This window comes from Takifugu flavidus, chromosome 14 (genome assembly GCF_003711565.1).
Source record: "Takifugu flavidus isolate HTHZ2018 chromosome 14, ASM371156v2, whole genome shotgun sequence".
NCBI lineage: Eukaryota > Metazoa > Chordata > Actinopteri > Tetraodontiformes > Tetraodontidae > Takifugu > Takifugu flavidus.
Genome location: NC_079533.1, coordinates 7076421 through 7096741, shown reverse-complemented (window position 1 = coordinate 7096741; position 20321 = coordinate 7076421). Strand labels below are relative to the sequence as shown.

The 20321-nt window shown below is 52.0% G+C and overlaps 1 protein-coding gene across 2 annotated transcripts in view; it reads right to left on the bottom strand.

Moving 5' to 3' along the window:
- Positions 1-20321, bottom strand: part of cadm2a (cell adhesion molecule 2a) — a 120570-nt gene that overhangs the window by 8810 nt on the left and 91439 nt on the right. The window contains exons 5-10 of one of the 2 annotated variants that reach the window (XM_057053723.1): positions 12621-12773; positions 11214-11351; positions 3705-3866; positions 3331-3421; positions 3051-3229; positions 858-971 (exon numbers count right to left, since the gene is read on the bottom strand). In XM_057053723.1, coding sequence (XP_056909703.1) covers positions 858-971; positions 3051-3229; positions 3331-3421; positions 3705-3866; positions 11214-11351; positions 12621-12773 — 837 coding nt within the window. The remainder of the gene's footprint in view (positions 1-857; positions 972-3050; positions 3230-3330; positions 3422-3704; positions 3867-11213; positions 11352-12620; positions 12774-20321) is intronic. The other variant, XM_057053724.1, reaches the window with a different exon arrangement.

Sequence of the window (20321 nt, the reverse complement as noted above, 5' to 3'; positions counted from 1 at the left end):
AAGGCAGAATATGGAGGCGTGGACCTCTCCCAGCCCAGACACAGCAGAAGTGAAGCTATCACCATCTCTCTAAGAAGGTCCTGGTGTGTGTAATTCACACTGCGCAGCACTAGCCGCATGTGCCGACAATTTATCAAAGCAATTAGGTTAAGTTGCAGCAGGAAACAGTGTTGCTCTTCAGTTCCAGAGCCTTGCTTTCAATGATCCCGGTCTTAGAGCCCCTACACAAGATTTGTCAGGGCAGGATTCCCTCCTGGCGTGAGCCTGCAAACCTCCTCTGAATGAGGCCAGACGCTGCTCGTCCTCAACAGCTCATAAACATCTACCTGACACGGAGGAACAGGACTCCTGTTCCTGTGGTCAATCTCCAGAAGAACAGACGCTTTCCCTGCGCAGCTTCATTACAGATGCATCTTACTCACATTTCATTGCCTCTAAAGCGCTGAAGGATTACAGCCACAGTTTTCTGAGGACACCAGACACCAAGTTCTTTTTGAAAAGGAGCTTTTGGAGTCAGAATTATCTAAGAGCGAACGCAGGATTTGGAGCGGTGATGAGACGTCTCCTGCGGCCAGACATTTTCAGCTGGACGTGACATTTGCTTCTTTGAGGTTCCGGGCACAGAAGTACTGAGAAATGCCACGGGGGCAGTAGATGGAAGGTTTGGACGGCAAAAACCCCTTTTGAATACGACTCAGAGAATCTTGGACCCTTGACTCCGCAGATGGAGGAACATGAAATGAACGTTTGCAGGGCAAAAGGAAACATTCTGAGAGCTGAACTGCAGGAGAAGCGCAGAGGGAAACGTAAAGGATCATGCAGAAGGGCCTGTGGAGACGTGTGGGGCGGTACTGTACCTCTGTCGCCAGTGAGCGCGGGGTCGGAGGCGCGGGTGCCTAAAAGAACGGTGTGATCTGCAGGGTTGGGATGGAGGGGGGGAGTGGTGGATGGAGGCAAGGTGGTGGGAGTGTCTGGTGGGCACAGATGGACACACGGACACAAGAAACAACTCAAAAACACCAACAGACATGAAGTTAGGCAGCTTAAATGGAGGAAAAAAACCACAAACAGTTCTACGGCAAACCGGCACACGGTGGTGAGGAATTAAAACAAGATTCAAAGCATAAAGAGAACATTGGAAACCACTTTTGGAGAACGCATTATCGCTGGTGCATGACACAGATTGCATAAATGACAGCCTGGCTGACCTGTTTTAAACGGACTCGATCTGCTCAAAAGTGGGCGGCTGCCATGGTAAAAGCCTCTAATATAACGGGATTTTAATGGTTCTCTCTGGGTCAATGCAGGCGTGAGTCATTCTGCAATGTTAAAAGCATGGACACAGATATAATTGTTTAGCATACACCGCGTGGGGGGGGGGGGGGTGGGGGGGGGGTGGGGTAGGGGGGCGGGGGACTGTGTCGCTGAATGAGGGGCAAAATCAGGGCAAAAGTTGCCAAAGATTGACATCTTCAAATGCCATCGCGGAACTATTCCGCCCCGTTCCTTCCCTGGCTGCAGCCTGGGAACGGGGCTTAGATCTGCTCCAGCTGACGGATCTTTCTCTGGAACCTCTGGGTGTATGAAGATGGAAATGGGAGTGAAACGGGAGCGCCGCTCGGCCGCAACCTTGGCTCCGCTGTTTTTGTGTTGTGGGCGAGAGCTTTTTAATTGCCCGCGGTGCTTCTTCCAGGGCGATTATCTTGCACGTCTCTTTGACATTTCAGCCTCAGCGCCAATCACCAAATGGTGGAGCAGATACGAGGGGAGAGGGGGAAGAGCCAAGCATTTAAAGGTATTTTCTGTGAATTACGGTGGCAATTTTGAAAGGCTAAAAGGTGTGCTAATCAATAATGAAGGATCAGAGCGGACGGAGTGCCATTTCAAAAGAACACCTAATGAACGTGGATTGGACCGTCTGACCTTCCCGCCGCCATCGCGTTGAGCAGAATTTGTAAATTAAATAAAATCACTGTCAAGAAACGCTCTGCTTGTTTTTGGAGTTTGCATTCAGGCGGCATTTGAAGCTAACGTCGCGTCCGCGGGGGCGCCGTGACGAGCGGGACAAATGGGACAGAAAACAAAGCGATGCAACTGTCGGCCATGCCCGAGGAAACGTGTCATGAAACAATTATATTTAATTGATTGATTAACTACATCAGGGGCAAGCGGGAGGAGCAGGAAGTCACGGCGCAGCATTAGCGCACCGTTCTTCATCGTTATTCATTCGGCAGCGCGTCTTGTTGTTTGCTCTCTCCATTATTCCGCTCTGCGTTTAAAAGCTTTACAGTAACGACCCTGGCGCTCTTCACAGGTGCGCCGGCCTCGACCACGACGACCTAAAAGCACTCACACATCTGCGTCTTCGAGCAAGGACGGCGGCGAACCTTCTGGCAACATAATCACTCACCTCTCTGAAGTTCTGGTGCCAAATGAAGTCAACGTTGAACCAGAACGGTGAATAAATCAACAGTATTAAACGTGCGGCTGAAATCTGCCGGCGTTTCCAGCGAAAGCCCCACGCTAAGTTCCTCACACGGAGGAAGGGAGATTTGTCACCGCTCCGCTCCTTTTTTAAGCCTAAGAACTTCCTGCCAAAAGACAAATGGCGGCGGAGAAAAAGGGGCTAAGCTATCTGTTTTCCTCGCAGCCCTGATTCCTGACCTCCCCTGGCGTTACTCAGAATTACTTATCTCTTCTGGTGATATTCCTTGACAACGCCGCCCTAAATTCTGCCTCTCACGCGTTTACCCCCTGCCGTGCATGTGTGTGTGATCTTGGAGGCAGGTTTATTTAAGGGAAGATGTTGGTGGTATTTATATGTCACCCGAGGCTCTTATTCCCCCTGTGAGAGATAGGCCCATTAATCATCCTCAGCACTATTACGCTATGCAGATCGGATATTATAATCGGGAATTCTGGTGCCGTTGTTGAGACTCCGAGTCTCTTCTTGCTGTTACTCCCTGAGGATCTTTGTCAGCGGCAGCAAAGGTTTCCAGATTTGTCTCGGGGAGGCGGGCGCCCCGGCGGTGGCCTTTCCCTCAACTCACCGTAGACGAAGAGCACATATTCAGCGCTGTTGGTTCCGAGGAGGTTGCTGGCTTCGCAGCGGTAGGTGCCATTGTCCGTCTTGTTGAGTGAAGTAAAGGTGAGCTCCCTCCCTTCCACAATCATCCGGTCCAGGTCAGGAAGTTCCCCTCCGTCCTTTGTCCATATGACAGGATCGGGCCTGCCGGGACACGACAAGTGAAACAAGGTTTGCTGCGTGTAGCTGTCGGCAGCGCGATATAAAAGGCTGACGCCGGCTGATCTGGAATGTGAGGGACTTACAAAGGGTTCCCTTTGGAGACGCACTCCAGCTTCAAGAACTGGCCCTCCTGAGGGACCGCAAGGGAGTGGATGATCTCTACCTGGGGAGCATCTGGGGCGGAGAGACGTGAGTATAAAAGAGCGAGCAGTGAAGGCGTCACATTTAAACACTCCAAAAACCTTTCCCTGTGCTAGCTGTGACATCACTTTCATGACCGTTTGCAGCCGGGCTCCTGATGCAGTTTGTTATGTGGTGACTGGAGCACATTTACATCTGGTCTTAGGTGGCATCCAGTTGGGCTGCAGTGAAGCTGCACCAGTCATGCATCTTTATTACACCCTCACGTCAACATTTGAGCTTGTGTGTGTGTGTGTGTGTGTGTGTTTGGACTCACAGTGGACCTCCAGTACTTCGGTGGCCTGCTGTGGCTTCGCCGTGAGTGCCACATGGTCCACTTTGCAGGTGTAGGCCACTCCATCATCATTTCTGTCCACGTGCAGCTGCAGGGAGCTCTGCACCGTGAACGTCTTCCCACTTGCATTCACCTCTTTGGCACCTTTGAAGAGAGAAGCACCTCGTCACAGGGACAGATCATTAATCTCGGGGTGTCTGTGTGTGTGTGTGTGTGTGTGTTGTGTGTGTGTGTGTGATGCTGCGGGAGTCAGCTGTGCTCCAAAAAACCAACGACGCTCAGGTTCAACCGCAGCATCTTTGGGGGTGTTTTTGGAGACTCGTGCGTGTTGTGAAACCTAAACAAAGCCGCCAATGTGCCAACAGAAATGTCGGTTCCTCGCACCCTCCTTGGAAACGGACTGTTTCAGGCACTTCACCTCTGCCTTTTCATATCCTCCGTGATGTCCATTTGCTGCCTGGCGGCGCGACAAAGTCAGTGCCAGAACCAATCAGGTGTTTGGCAGCAGCTTCTGTCGGCCTTGTCGCACATTGTCTGAACACACAGCTCTGCATGTGTGTGTGTGTGTGTGTGTGTGTGTGTGTGTGTGTGTGTGTGTGTGTGTGTGCTCGGGGCCGTTCACCACAACACCTGCATCATAATCCCATCTAAACAGCACACACGCGTCGGCACCCCCGCCCACAGGAATGGCCGAGGCGCTCCGGCGGCGCTCAGCCCACTGAAGGTGAAGACAGATGACGGCGACCAAGAGCCAACGCGCTTTTGCAAACTTTTCACGGCGTCCAGCTGCTTTTCACGCTTTTTGAAGAGCATCTTGTTTCAGAGGACGGTCGGCAAAAAAGGAGCATCCAGACCAAAGGCAGCGTAAAAGAACCCCCCGAGCAGAATCCCCCAGCTACAGAGGAAGTTCAGTTAGCATCACAGTCGCAAAGGGTCAATATCGGAACGACAATATCGGAACGTCATTCTCCAGGAGGCAACTGAGCAGTGGCCTACCACCAAAGAAGAAGAAGCAGAAGAAGAAGAACAAGAGTTTCTGAAGGCTGCTGTTATGTCGTAAGAGAACCTGGTTAAAGAAAGTCTTCTTAGCTTCACCCACAAAGACGCCTACAAAACTCACACCTAAATAATTCAGGAGCTGCGGCTGTGCTGAGGTAACAGACAACATCTGGCAACATCTGTCAACTCCTTCCCTGAACCGCCAGCCTCCACCCGTCGCAAACTGTTCTGCTCGACTCCGGAAGCCTCTCGTGGGCGGCAAATGCAAATGACTGTTGCAGACAACAGCTCTGATTAGCGTCGACCTCGCGGCTGTGTTTGCGTATTTCCAGTATTGAAGCAGGTATTTTAGAGCTTCTGCTCACTCACAGAAGTGGGGGGGGGGGGGGGGGGGTCGGTATTTCCATTCCTACCAAACACGTCCATCCACACTCCTACGCGGACTGATTTCCCATAAAGAGACAGATTAAAAAAACAACCAAACACTATTTTACAGGTTTTTTTTAAACTGCCCAGGCTTATCTCTCCCTTCAGGTGTCACGCTGCTTTGAGAAATCATGTCCCTTTTTTCCCATCATCACAGGACATTCAGGGAAGCGGCCGCCTCTCGGAAGCGCTGCCTTTGTTTGTGTCTCCTGGAGGGACTGTTGACGCTCCCTATCCTTCCCTCCTCTGCGCTCATCTGCTCCCGTTTCAACGGATTCCGCCCCGCCGTCTCCTCTCCCCCTCCATTGTGCCAATCACCTATTCTGCTCAGTCACTTCCCCCGACTGCAGGAGTGAACCCAACTCGCCCCCCCCAGAGATGAATGACTGACAGGTCTGCGGTGTTAGCAACATTCACTCACACAACAGAAGCGTGGAGGAAAAAAAACAACATGTTTTTGTCCCCCCCCCCACAAAATACTGACAAAAGGACAGAGAAAATGAATAGAGGTGGAAAGAGAGGACATTATATTCATCATGGCGCCTTTGAGGTTGCACCTACTTCCTGTTTATCATAACCCCCCCCACCCCCAGTTCATATTTGTGCACCACTTTCCTGACACTTCCATCAAATACTGAAGAATCGATGCGACGAAGATGCAACAAGAGCAGATATTTCACCTTCCCTTCGGCAAATGGCAGCACATAAAAACCAGAGATCAATCGAACGACTCTGGAAAGTAAATAAAACCCCTCCGGTTTCCTCCCCCCGGCATTCCATCATTGCATCGTTTTATTTTAGACGCAGTAATAGATTAACGATCCGGGCGGGCCGTTTCGCTGGGTTAGGGTGCCGTCGAGGACAACGCGTGACCGGCTGCTCCGTATTTAAGCACCCGGATTTATGACGGAGCGTCGTTGTTCTGTTTTCAGGAACTTGTTGGCTTAATGTTCTAATAACAGTGTTTCAGCGTATCGGCCTATGCAGTGTGTGTGTCTGTGACAGGGTGCGAATGGGCGGAATTGGCCTCAAAATAGCTCCTCACAGCCGCCATCGGAGGTTTCGCCGAGCGGGCCGATTTTTTGGGGTTGGGATACATTTGTGAACGAGCCCAATGCTGATTCCAATAAGCAAATTCTCTGACAAATTCACCCACTTTGGTGCCAAAGCAGGAGGAAGTGCTGCATGTTCAGGGCGATCACCTATTATCGGTCTTCAGATCAAGCAGATCGACTCTATATCAGCCCGGAGGAGCGAGCGGCGATTCCGCTGCTTCGTATCAACCTTTCATTTATATTTACACGAAGGAAATAAAGACACTTTTGGGGGCCTTATTTGATCCATTTTGCAGCGTGACAGACACACTTTCACATATATAAGCAGGCCCAGAAATCCAATTTGAGTTCTCTGACTGGGATTTTCATCTGGACCGGCACAGCCCCCCCCCCCACCAAAGAAAATCAGGGGATGGGAAACAAGAGTGACGGTGGGTTTCTGAGATTCTGGCCTGTTTTATGCCAGTAGGAGCAAAAGGGGGGGGGGGGAATGGAAATCGCGAGCGAGGCGGCGGTAGACCGCCGAGGTCGGCCTCATAAACAGGAGCAACGCTGCTGATTTATGCTGGCGGCCGAGAGGGGGCTGCCTCATCACAGCCGCACTTCACCTTCCAAATAATTTGTTTAAACAGGAGGAACGCACCAATGATCGGCGCCGCCATGGCAGCACGGAGATGTGCCGCTGTTTGCTGAACTCGGATAAACAAGCTGAGGCGACTGTTCTGGGACTCGGCTTGACCGGTCCAGCTCGTTTGTGTCTTTTTGACTGGTCCCCCCATCCAGAAGGTGTGTGACAGGTCTGGTGATGATGCTCCGTTGTCCAGATGATCTCTTTATCTGCTCGTGTTGTGTTCACGGTCCTGAATAGCGAGCGTCAGGAACGCCAGGAGCTGCCGCTCTGAATCAGGTGACTCGGCAGTGTTTGGGAAGCAGTTGGCAGCCCCTCAATCCCCACCCCCCCAGCTCCAGACACAGAGGGTATAAAACGCTGGGAAAGTTCCTATCGGGGCCTGGCGGACACGTATTGTCATGGCGTCCTTGAGCGCTCGCCGCTCACGCCGAGTTTGTCACGACAGCTCTGAAAGGAAGACGTGTGACAAGGCTTAAGGCTCCGGCATTTACAGCTGGACAGGTGTCCACCTCCTCCATGCTGCTCCGCACCGCCAACGGCGTGCGGGGACGTCTGACCTCCCTTTCTTTTGTTCCGCGGCTTGTATCCTTAATCGGATTAAAGGTAGTAGCGGAGCGCCTTTCCTTTGCCTTCTGTTTTAGCTGCGAGTGAAATCTGAGAACGCGATCAACGCCATGAAAAGATGGATGCGTGGATATTAACTCCGGCACCATCGAACACACTTCCACCGATCTCACTTCAGGCTCGTGCGCGACGTGCGAGCTCGAGAGCTGCTTTCGTGCGCGGGATCAAGAGGTTGAATGTGCTTTTTTTGACGGCAGCATCTTTTATTCATGCCGCAGTGGCCATCTTGAAATTACATCTTTAATAGTCATTGATCCACTCAGCCCCGGGGAGCTGGACGGTGCCGCTCTGATCCCGACACAGACTCCATAAGCTGTCTCACACTGCTGAAATGACTCAGAGCGAATTTTATTCAGGCTAGAAGTGTCTTCAGCTCCCGATGCTTCAACGTCGGCGGCTTCCAGATGAGGTCAAAGGTCGCCTCTCGGCTGCTGGGCCGTCCACAACAAGTAGCCGTGAAAGTGGGAAACTCCAGCATCGTTTTCTAGCGGAGGCTCAGAGTCGGGTTCGCACCCAGAGAACGAGGGGACACGGAGCAGCGCGTCGTGTCTGCGCTGCACGTCACGTCCTTGACAAGTTTGACAACAGGACCGAGGACGCGACCGAGCAAATTTTAATCAAATTGTCGTGCGTGCCCCCCCCCCCTTTAAGCCCCCTCGGAATAGAGTTAAGGCGATGAAGCAATAACCTCTGCAGTTTAGGTCAGAAAGTATGATAATGCAGGCGCCAGAGCGAACATCCCCACCTTTATTTGGAATAAATATTCATTTCATCTCAGCCGAGCCTGGACTCGGCGCGGCTCCCTCTGGTTCAGCGGTGTGTAAACAAGCGCTACACGCGGCGATATTGGCACAGGTCTCCCCGGGTTACGGTGTGTAACTGAGATAGAAATATATCATTACTGGGTGGGGACTAAGGGGATCTGGGGGACAAAGAGATTGAGAAATAGGAATATTGGATTCCGCTCCACACACAGAAGCTTATGTCCTTACACGTGGGCTGCCTGCTCCATCTGCCTCGCACCCAGCCCCACCTCCACCCCGGCGCTCACCGAGGAGAGGGTGTCCTCCATCTGCATGCGGTCTGCTCCACTAACTCTGCATATAATCAAATCTCCGCGCCCCCAGATCCCACCCCAATATGTTACACTTTATTCCCAGCGTGGCCACCCGCAGTCACATGGATTTTCATATGGAAGGCAGCTCAGCCCCCGTCGGGGACGAACGCCGACACCGTCCCGACCAAACCGTACACAAACATCCGATGTTTAGCCAGGAAGTCTGAAGAAAACAGGAGGACAATAGCGCAGCCGTATCGGAAAACCAGGGTGAAATGGAAAAATGCCCCAAAGTCTGCTTTGAATTGCAGAAAGGCGGCATTGATTCGGCCTTATCTGCCTGCTCATCGGCACCCTGGAAACCCGAGCGCCAGATAGCGAGCTGAGCCGTCTGGGATGGGGAAGGATGTGACGGCAGACAATGAGGCGGCTTTTCGGCGAATTCAGTTGTAAACAGGAGCTCCGATCGATCGTCTGCAAGAGCGCAGAAGCAAATCCGGGACGATTCCCCCTAATCTGACACGAAATCAGACGGCTGTGCAGCCAACGCGGGGAAACGACGGGGCCACGCGGGTTATTTTGGTCCGTTGTGGAATAAATCCTATCTATTTTCACTGGTTTCGAGATTAGCTGAACGCAACGTCGGTTCCGAATGAAGGAGCCCGCCACGCTAAAAAAAGACCTGAATTAAAAAGAGAATCCTAGCGCCTGACCCTGACACCCAAACCTTCTTCTGAAGGCTGCATTCTCATGAAAACACAGACGAACTCTCAGAGTGCCGGTTAATATTCTGCAGTAGATGAAAATAACACCCTTGTTATGTTTCCAATTGCCTCAGAGGGGGATTCTGTCGGTAATGGACCGGCGAGAGACGCAAGACTCTTTCCAAGAGCCTTGAAGCCAAACTCTCCACTATCAACAAGCCCAAGCCTAAATTTGAGTAACACGAGTTTAACATATGTTAAATAGATCCTGGAGCAGAAGAAGCTGCTCACAAACACAAAAGGAGGAAAAATTACACTTTTGCTGCTTTATTTGTTGGCTAAAAGATGCAGAATGCTTCACAGCCACCGGGATGGGGGTTTAAATTCGCTAAATTGGGTGAAAATGTCAGTTTTGTCAGCGTCAGCGAGCCCACGTGCAGGGAGGCTCCTCACGGTTACATTCCAGTCACGCAGCTTCATTTAGAACTAAAAGGTCAGAGATCACCCACAGGTCAGAGATCATCCACAGGTCAGAGATCACCCACAGGTCAGAGATCATCCACAGGTCAGATATCACCCACAGGTCAGAGATCACCCACAGGTCACGGATCACCCACAGGTCAGAGATCACCCACAGGTCAGAGATCATCCACATGAATCTGCCAGATGTGCCGCTGGACCGTTTGGGCCTCTGGCAGGGATCCTTAACAAGATCACGCTGCTGAAACTGTATCTGGGGTTTCATCATCTTAGGACTTACCTCAAAGCTGAAACAAGATCAAAACGCATTTTAGCCAACTTTAGTTGTTGGTTATTACGTGTTATCAGCCTTTCAGATAGCGTTAGCGCAGCTAACAAGCTAGTTATGGTCAGCTTGTGGTTGGTGGCCTGGTGACAAGTGTTAGCAAGAAAAGCTCCTAAGTCCTTACGAGCATTCATTCTATTGATTTCTTTTTCTTTTTTTGGCGAGGTCATTCTGATCAAGCCCTGCGTGGAACTGCTCGTATTTTGCATCGATTCCACGCAAACAAGCCGAAAGGTTGTTTGACCATTAAGGTCATCTCGAGGTGGCCGCTGCCTTCACCTGCATCCTGGAAACACCAGCAACGCCTCGTTCACCTTCGGTGCTGCTTCAGCACCGTTCCTCGCAGCCTTTGCTGGGCTCGTTAGGAACAGTTAATTCCTGGAGCCATTAAATGTAAAGCAATGCCAACTTTTGTGCGTGTAGAACACTTTTACATGTGCACCAGATGAAAGAAGAGACCTTGTAAAAGCCGAAACCAGAGGAGTGAAGAAAAATCAGAGCGGCAGAGGGAAGCATTACTATGCAAACTTAACGAGCAAAGATCATGCGTGCTTTTGCAAAAATTATATTTTTTTGTGGTTTATTAAGCTTTTCTATAAGCAGAGAAATGAAGTCTGTGCAGAGAACTGTGTGTTTTGCATGCCAAATGTGATTTTCGTTTAAATTTGTCTGCATTTAATTGGGCATTTAGGATGTGCAGCACTTGGCGGCGTGTCATTCTCACAACCGAGGCTCATTGATCTGTCGTAGCGCCAGATTGAAAAAAGAAATCGTTCCGAGGCTTCATTGTTGCAAAAAGCAAAATCAATCACATTCGTCTGTTTACACTTGGAGTCGTTTAAATTAGAAAGGGTGATTGGCATTTCCTTATTCGCTTTTAATCAGAATTGCTAAGGATCGCAGCCGCCTTGGTCGTGTTCTGTCGCCCGGTTTGTTGGATTCTGTCCTTAAAACGCTCGTTTCACGTGCGAGCTGCCTCATTTCTGAAGGAGAGACCCCGTTTAAACGCTGGTTCAGCGGACCAGGGTGGAAACGTCACCGGTCATTTCACATGGGGGGGGCAAGAGAAACACGTTCAACCCCAAACTGAAACGGTTCTGGAGATGAAACGCGACAGACCGCCAGAACTGGATCATCTCCATCATCTGATCCAGCCCGGGTGATGAAACCCAGGAACGGCGGTTACGCACCTTTAATCTCCTTCTCGTTCCTGAACCAGCGCAGGTCGGCGGCGGGTTTGCTGCCCTGAGTGATGCAGGTCAGGGTGATGTGGTCCCCCTCCAGGGCCGGATTCAACAGGCCATTGATCTGAGGCTTCTCTGGCACTCCTGAGACACACACACACACACACACACACACACCAGGGGCATCATTATTGGGTCTGACTGGACATTCTCCTCCAGGAGGACCAGAGGAGGCGTCGCTCATCTTCATCAGAGGTTCCGGCCCACTAGAGCCGTGTCTCCGGCCACTGGGCCGTCTCCAGTTCACCCAATTGGAAACCATTTCTAGATGTTGGCGAGTTCCAGCAGCTCCGCCTCCACCGTGGTGAGACGTGAAAGCGGAAAACGCACCACAGTCATCTCCGGAAGGAGCGTCCGGTCTAATGAACGTGGATGTGGATTTTAAAAAGTGTCGGAATGCTGCGTAAACGCTCGCAGGTGCTGGAGCCGAAGCGAAGAAAGGGAATCATGGCGGGCCGTGGCCACGGTGCACCCAGGGAGCGTGCGCTCTTCACCCCCGTGACTCCCGCTCTGGCCTCGTCCGTCTCCGGCATAAACGGGCCCAACATCAGCTCGGATCGTGGGGAAAGACGGAGCGTTCCCGCCTGCCGATGTCGGAGGACGCCGCCAGCGGGCGGATGATTAATCGGGGCTGGTTAGATCCGTCTTCTGACGGCCAGAACAGATCAAATGTTCATCTCCACAGTTGGGTTCCTCTTGGGCGGCCAGAGGCTGCGGAGCTTTAATCTCCACGCCTGTGTGTGTGTGTGTGTGTGTGTGTGTGTGTGTGTGTGTGTGTCTCTGCTCTGGCGAGCGCTGCGTGGATTTGCGGCTTATTGGTGTTGGTGCATAATAGTGTTTTAAAGACACGGAGAGCAATATGAGAGCGGGATTAGAGAAATAAACGCAAATAAACAAGACTGAAGGATATCGTGGTGGATTTCGTTGCTCTGGACGACATCGTCCGCGAGCTGGACGGGCCGTGATGACTGTAACGGCGTGGACCCGTGAAGATGACACGGCAGGTCGTTCTGCTCGACGTCAGCTGCTCGCCGTCTCGTTCAGACACAAACGAGCGTTTCGATGAATTAAAGTCGTCCCCAACGCTCCCACGGTCCATTTAGACTTCCTTCAAAGCCATTTCCGACGCCTAATTACCCATGATTCACTGCTCCTAAACAATGGGAGGTCATCTCCCGACGGGTCTGCACGAGTCGCTGGCGCCATTAATTGCATAAACCATCGCCTCCGTATCCTGGTTGAGGCGTAGCTTTAAAACATCTCGTTAGCATTAGCCCAAAAAACACAACCGGTGGTTAAACTAGTGCGGCTGGAGACTGTAAGACGGACGGTACCGACCGTTGGGTTACTCACCCAGAACCGTCAGGTAGGCTTTGGCCGTCCTGACTGGCATGGTGAAGAGGGAGCAGGTGTACATGCCCTCGTCGGACAGCGTGACGTCATTGATGCTGATGGTCAGCTCGGACCAGGACGCGTGGACCAGCTCGATCCTGTTGTCCCGTAAGGCTGGAGAGAGAGGGGGGGGGGAGAGGGGGGGAGGGAGGGAGAGGGGGAGAGAGAGAGAGGAGGGGTCACAGTCAGGAACAGAGCGTCAGCAGAGCAGCATCAAAGCGCTCACACGGGCTCTGAAGGAGGAGCTGCTGAAAGTTTACTGAGATGAACGTGAGACCTCAAGAGAGATCGATACGAATCAGAGCGCTCGTCCACCGTCGCTCAGAGGTGGAGGAGGTCGGTGGGGACGAGCGTTCGCTTCGAGAGGGCAGGATTGGCCGAAAACAGCCTGGAGAACTTTCAAAAATCAAGATGCTTTGTTGGCTGTACCGACGTTTTGGGCTTGTTTGGGTTTAAGAGTCTTGCCTGGAGTCGTCCAACCTCGTTAATGTGAGGTTGTTCTCGTTTGGCCAATCATCACACCGGGGACGGGAGGAGAGTTTAGGTGAACAAATCAGGGGTTTTAAAGGGAGGAACAAGCTTTTAAGGCTTTAAGCCGGCATTTAAAAGAATAATAAAAATCACACTTCTTATTTCGGCTTATTTCAGATTTCTGTTTTATAAACACTAGCAGTCCCCACAAGTATAGACAGTCCATCTTGTCATAAATGGGACCATTCTGGTTCATTCTTGGTGAAACCTCCATCCATCCATCCATCATCCATCCACCATCCATCCATCCACCATCCATCATCCATCCATCCAGCCAGCCATAATCCATCCATCCATCCATCCAGCATCCATCCATCCATGCAGCCAGCCATCCATCCATCCATCAGCCAGCCATCCAGCCAGCCATCCAGCCAGCCAGCATCCATCCAGCCAGCCATCCAGCCAGCAGCCAGCCAGCCAGCCATCCAGCCATCAGCCAGCCAGCCATCCAGCCAGCCAGCAGCAGCCAGCCAGCCAGCATCCAGCCAGCCAGCCAGCCACCAGCAGCCAGCCAGCCAGCATCCATCCATCCAGCCAGCCAGCCATCCAGCCAGCCACCATCCAGCCAGCCAGCCAGCCATCCAGCAGCCAGCCACCAGCCAGCCAGCCAGCCAGCCAGCCAGCCACCAGCCAGCCAGCCAGCCAGCCATCCAGCCAGCCAGCATCCATCCAGCCATCCAGCCAGCCACCAGCAGCCAGCCATCCATCCAGCCATCCATCCATCCATCCATCAATCATCCAGCCATCCATCCATCCACCCATCATCCATCCAGCCATCCATCCATCCACATCCATCCATCCACCATCCATCCATCCAGCATCCATCCATCCATCCATCATCCATCAACCATCCATCCATCCATCATCCATCCATCCATGCATCCATGCATCCATCCATCCATCCATCCAACCATCCATCCATCCATCCATCCATCCATCCATGCATGCATCCATCCATCCATCCATCCATCCATCCATCCATCCACATCCATCCATCCACATCCATCCATCCATCATCCATCCACCATCCATCCATGCATCCATCCATCCATCCATCCATCCATCCATCCATCCATCCATCCATCCATCCATCCATCCACCCATCATCCATCCATCCATCCATCCATCCATCCATCCATCCATCCATCCATCCATCCATCCATCCATCATCCATCCACCCACCACCCACCCACCCATCCATCCACCCACCCACCCACCCACCCATCCATCCATCCACCATCCATCCATCCATCCATCCATCCATCTTATCCATGTTATTTCTAAGTCGGGTCTGAGGAGACATCCTGGTCTCCACACACACAGACACACACACACACACACACCACACACACACACACACACACACACACACACACACACACACACACACACACAGGGCCCCAGGCAGGAGCAGAAGATGCTGGAGAGCTCTTGCTATGCGGTGATTGGGTAACTGCCTGCAGCATCTCATATTGAGCATCAATACGCCCAGTTTGGGGCCCTGTCCAGTCGCCATGGCGACAGAGAACAAAACAAGGCCCCGGTGTGGTCGCGGTTTCCACGGGAATACGGTTCTCTTCAAAAAAAAAAACTTGGCCCGACATTGTAGCTGAAAGTTGTGAGAGCGAGCGGCGCCGCTGGCCTCTTCTCTCCACTTTGATGGACCAAATCAATGGCGGCGGCGCCGCGTCAGCTGTGTTTTCACCCACTTGTGGCTGTAATTTGCCAGTTTTCTGCTAACTCTCTGCTCCTGGAAGCAGCTGTGAAAGCAGGTGTCGGGTCCACAAGCTGCATTCTCCCCATTCTTCCCACCACGCCTGCAAAGGGAAGAACGTCTGCGAGCCCGCCGCCTCGTGTCACCTCTTCCGGGAGGGGGGGCTGAACACCTACGGTAACCGGCTGCCGAGCTGTAATCAGTTTGGCTAAACGACAGCAGCTCGCTTTCATTTGTGGACGCGTTTGTTTCCTCCGGCTGGGCGCGTTCCTCCCCCTCCCCTGTAACAATGGTTATCTTTGCACGCGGCGCCGAGGCTGAGCAGGCGTGACGCGCCGATACGAGCACGCGGCGCATCTTTAGGCCTCGCAATGGGGCGTGCGACGCTATCTCCGAGAGAGAGAGCGAGAGAGGGGGCACAGGTACAGACGCAGGAAGTCAGAATTAGTGAGCGATCACACCCCCGGTTCCGAGGACGGCGCTTATCTTCCGAGCTGTGCACGGCTCTGGTTCCTTGGACTGGGTCCAGACACAGACTCTAGTTCTGGGGCTCCTGCACCTTCCTGTCAGTCTGTCGGCGTCGATCCTTCCTCCTACGTCCCGGAGCCTCATTCAAACAAGGCGTCTTTGGTTGCCTTGGGCGAGGAAGTGCGGCGAGCTGATGTCAGGAAGGAAGCAGCAGTGTTTTTCTGCTCCTCTCCTCCGCAGCTGGAAGGACGGACGAGATGAAATATGGAAGTGCCGATTTTAAGCTGGTACATTCTCTCATGTCGACATAATGAGGCTGCAGACTTGGGGGCTGTTTTCCACTCGGCTGGTTAAACACCCTCCAAGCGGGCAGATTATCTGCATCTTTTTAATCGAAAAGTGATCAAATTTAAGGTGGAATGTCGGAACTATCCTCTTTTCAAATAATTTAGATTAGAAATTGGATTTAGTGTTTTTCTTTTTGTGGTTTTAGGCAGAGATGAGCACAGCTTAGTTGCCAAAAAGCGGGATCATCCTGATCCCCTTGGAAGTGTGGATTCAGAGTGGATTTAGAAGGGAGGGGTTTATAACCATGAAATCCTGATTTAACTGGTAAGGATACGATAATGCAGCCAAGAACTGTGGGAGGAAAAGACTCCAGAGTCGAGCCAGACTTGCCAGCGTTGGAGAAGTTTCTCGTTATTTGGCAGCGACGTGCGCTTCAGCACCAGTTACTGTCGACCGCCGAAACATTTTCCATTGTGAATCCACGTAGTTTGTTCTGGATGCAGCTGAGTTGGGTCACCATCTGATCGTTCACCTACTGGTTGAGTTCCTCTGCGGATCAGACCCAGAATGCTGAGAAGGGATCAAACCCGGCAGCACATCTGGCAGAGAGATGCGGCTAATGCCTGGCCTCAGCCGGTTCTGGAAGATCGTGTGTGATGGTGGTTTAGGATTCTGTAATTCATCCCCAAACTTAGTGACCTGTAACTGACTACAAGAAGCGTGAATCAGAAAGAATTCCGTCATCAGTTTCTTCGCATTTAGAACCGAAGAAACGAAAGAGATGGCGCTAATGCTAGCAAACGCGCGAAAAAACCCAAAAGGCTGGCGTGACTCTTGACACAGCTCCCTGGAAACTCAACAGCACTAAAATCAATTAGTAACCAGCAGTGATGCTAATTCCCTTCTGCTACTTTTTGATGCAACCGCAGCGATGCTGTAATTTGTTTCTTATGCTGCCGCCACCTGAAATTAGTCATGAAACGTGTGTGATGGTGGGGAGAGCATCATCCTCGCCTTCCGTAGCTTAAATCCCTGAAACCTGCTTTAATCGCCCTAATGACCGTAAAGGCTAACAACACTTGGCGTGCCGGGGCCTCGACACGCGCGTGACACCCGCCTCTACGTGCCACCCTCCGTCGAGGAAACCCGCGTGACTCGCAGGTGTGTTGCCAGAGCCTTGCTGAAAAGGCAACGCGGCTGACGCTGGCGGCGCTCGTGCGGCGCGTCTCCAGATAAATTGGCTGCGTCTCGCGGCGTGCACGCCCCCCCGCCATCATTAAAGGCGGCAGGTAAATAAACAGGCTGCGTCTGTATGAAGGAATCAGCAGATTAAGGCGGCTTTGATTGTTGCGAGCGGAGCAAAACGGCGCCGATGCTAAAGTGCCTGATTCAGCCCGAGCATATATGTTTGCATGCCCCCCCCCCCCACCCCCTCCCCCCATCTATCCGGAGACGCAGCGTACGGCAGCGCCGACCCCGGCAGGTGTTTGCTCCTTCGACTGACACCGTTTTATAATGAGAAAAGTGCAAATTCGGCTGTGGGCGCCCGGGTACGACTGTTCCTCCTCTCCCTGTCAACAGCCCATCTGGGGGCGCCTGAACCAGCGCCATGTTTATAGAGCAGCTTATTGTATATTCCGCACGGCGACCTCCTCCGCCTGCTACGCCGAGGTCGGCCCAGCCCCGTTTTTAACGCCTCCCCGATGGTAATTGGCTGTGGGAGGTTTCTCCCGCGACAGGAATCACTTCCTTTCATCGGTTTCTACCCGCCAGGCTGGTTCAGAGCGACGCCTCCGACGAGGACTTCATTAAACAAGGAGGTCAGAGCGAGGCCACTCCGGATACTCTGATATTTTGCAGGGCTGTAGCGTTTCCTCCCTTTTCCCATTAGGAATTAGGACGCACGTGCCTCGTTCCCTCCTACTCTTCCCTCGTTCTTCCCCCTCCCAAAACTTTCCACCTCAAAAAGGAAAAGAAAACCCCAAAGTTGACACCAAGCTTGAGCTAATTATTCCCACTTGCCTGAGGTCTCCCCCACACCTCGCAGGAGATAAGCAGCTCCCCTAATGGCAGTAATAACACGATTTATTGCAACATTTGACGCGCAGTCTCTCTCTTTCCTGCGCCGGCTTTAAAGTCTCGCAGCAGAGGAAACAAAGCTGACATTTGTCTGACACCGACGTCTTCTGATCCACGGGCGACACTTTTCTGTTGTTTTTTTAAAGAATATCTGCCTCTAATTGTTAGACCTGTCTGCGCCTCCACACAGACTGACAACACCCTTGAAGAGGGAGGCAGCAGAGGAAGCAGAAGTGGAGGAGCCAAGGTCAAATGGAAGTCTCCTTGTGAGGCGGTGAGCTGAAAGCTCTCCTAAAATGCCGCCTTAATTCCGCTCCTTCATCTCGCAGGCCTACACTCCGCCTGATTTCTCATCTTTTTCCTCCACTCATGTTTTATGGTCCTTGTCTTGAGGTGGGGGGGGGGGGGGGGGGGGGACTTGTTAGGGATCTTTGGAGATTTACGCTCAGGTTTTCTCTCTCTCTCGCTGTCTCTCTCTGTCTCTCTATCAGAGAGAACGCGGCACCAAATCTTCACACCCGCTATGAAAGGAGGTTTCACACAGGCACGCTTCCAGGAAATAGAAAAGACAGCTGTCTCTAAAGTTTAACTTCCCTACTTCAATAAAGTTTTGCGAGGAAGTTCTGCTATCTGTTAAATAAAAACTCTGTCAGGCATTCCCTATTTTGTTATTTACTTTGGAGAAACTTTTAAAAGCCTATCTCCTAAATTGCTCAGGCACAGATACCCTGAATGCATCAAAGCTTTCATGGTTTCATACTGGGGAGGTGCGAGGCTCCACATTTCAAACACACATACAGTACGTGTGCGCGTGCGCGCGTGCACGCACACCACCGTAAACAGCGAGCAAATTGATTCAGACAGCCGAATATCTGACATCTGACAACCAGAATAGGTGCATATTCCGCAGCTTGGGGGGCTAAAAATGGGCAATCGGCCTCAAGTTGTTCACCCATGAACCTAATCTTAATGTTTAAACAGCTTCCATCCGGGGGCAGATGGCAGAGCACACCAACAACACGCACGGCCCAAGTGCGCGGCTCTGATCTTAAACTGTGCAGGAACACGGCCACTAGTGGCCACTGGCAGGAACTGCTCTTACCAGGAATTTATTTATTTAAAAAAAAAGTCTGGTAATATGCGGATTTACGTTTCCACCGCACCTCATTTCTGGAAAAGATATTTCTTAAACTGGGACTTTAAAAGAAGAAGAATTCCAAGGAATGTGCGTCAAACCCCCTTTCAAACAATCATCAGAGGTGTTGCAGCATATTGGTCGGAACAAGATCCCCCGGACGCGGAGCAGAGGTGGACAGATGAGTCGGGAAGGATCCCAGGGTGAAAGTCTGACTGACACAGGTTCAGTGAATCACAGACTGGAATAAATGAGTTAAATGTCGACCCTTCGTCGGAGCCACGCGAGGGTCCATTTAATGGGCCTGCAAATTTCGCCGGGAAAGTAATTACACAAAGGTAGGATCTTCCCAGGATGGGAAAAGGAGCAACACGTTGTAATTATGCCTCAATGGAAAAAGGCTCAATCCAAGAAATAAAGCTATTATCGAGTTCTGAATTATGTGAAACCAAAAGAGCAATTTGTAGAATGATATTAGCCCCCTTTGAATCTTATAAAAGAGGGACTCCCTCATGCACAGCGCTCATCTTCCTCTGGCAGCCCGACTCCCTCGGTGGACACGGACGGAAAGGACGGAATTGGCTCCTTTCAGGACGACGGCTTCATTGGGAAGGCAAACATCTGAGGGGCCTTGGAGGGGTGGGGGGGCAAAAAGAGGGGGTGGGGGGGGGGCAAAAAGAGGGTGCGGGGGGGGAAAAGAGGGGTGAGGAGGCAAAAAGAGGGGGTGGGGGGGGAAAAGAGAGGTGAGGGGGCAAAAAGAGGGGGTGGGGGGGCAAAAAGAGGGGGTGGGGGGGCAAAAAGAGGGGGTGGGGGGGCAAAAAGAGGGGTGAGGAGGCAAAAAGAGGGGGCGGGGGGGCAGCTCGGCGCTGCTCCCGCGTTTGTCTCTGATGCGTTGACGGTAACGCGCCGCGACCGACTCCCCTGACACTTTTCTGAGACGCGCGTGCACGCGCGGGCACATGTTGCCGGCACAGGCGGCCATCTGTTGAATTAGAGGACATTACAGAATCAGTTCTGCACATATGCATAATTAAACAACTCTCAGCGATACAGTGGAAGAATTTCAATTAGACTCTATTACGCTTTCAATTAGCTCGCGATGCTACAAATTAAAGCTCAAAAATACATTTGGATTCTCGGGTGCTAATCATTTTCATTTTTCCATCCCATTTTTCCACCCCCAGCAGGTAGGGCCGCGTGTTTTCCTTCTGCTTCCCAACAGGCGTCAAGGAAAAATAATCGGAATGCGCCTGAAATCAGACGCATTTGCGCCAGCTTTCCTTTCTCCTGCTGCCAGGGGCACTTTGGGAACACGCCCCCCCCCCGAGCATGTGCGCGCACACAACGCCCGGAACGGCAACGCAATTCCGCAGCATCGGTTGCATCCCTGCGCCGCGCTGATAATAAGGGCATCTTCCGCTGCTCTTCCATTTCCAATCTCGGAGCG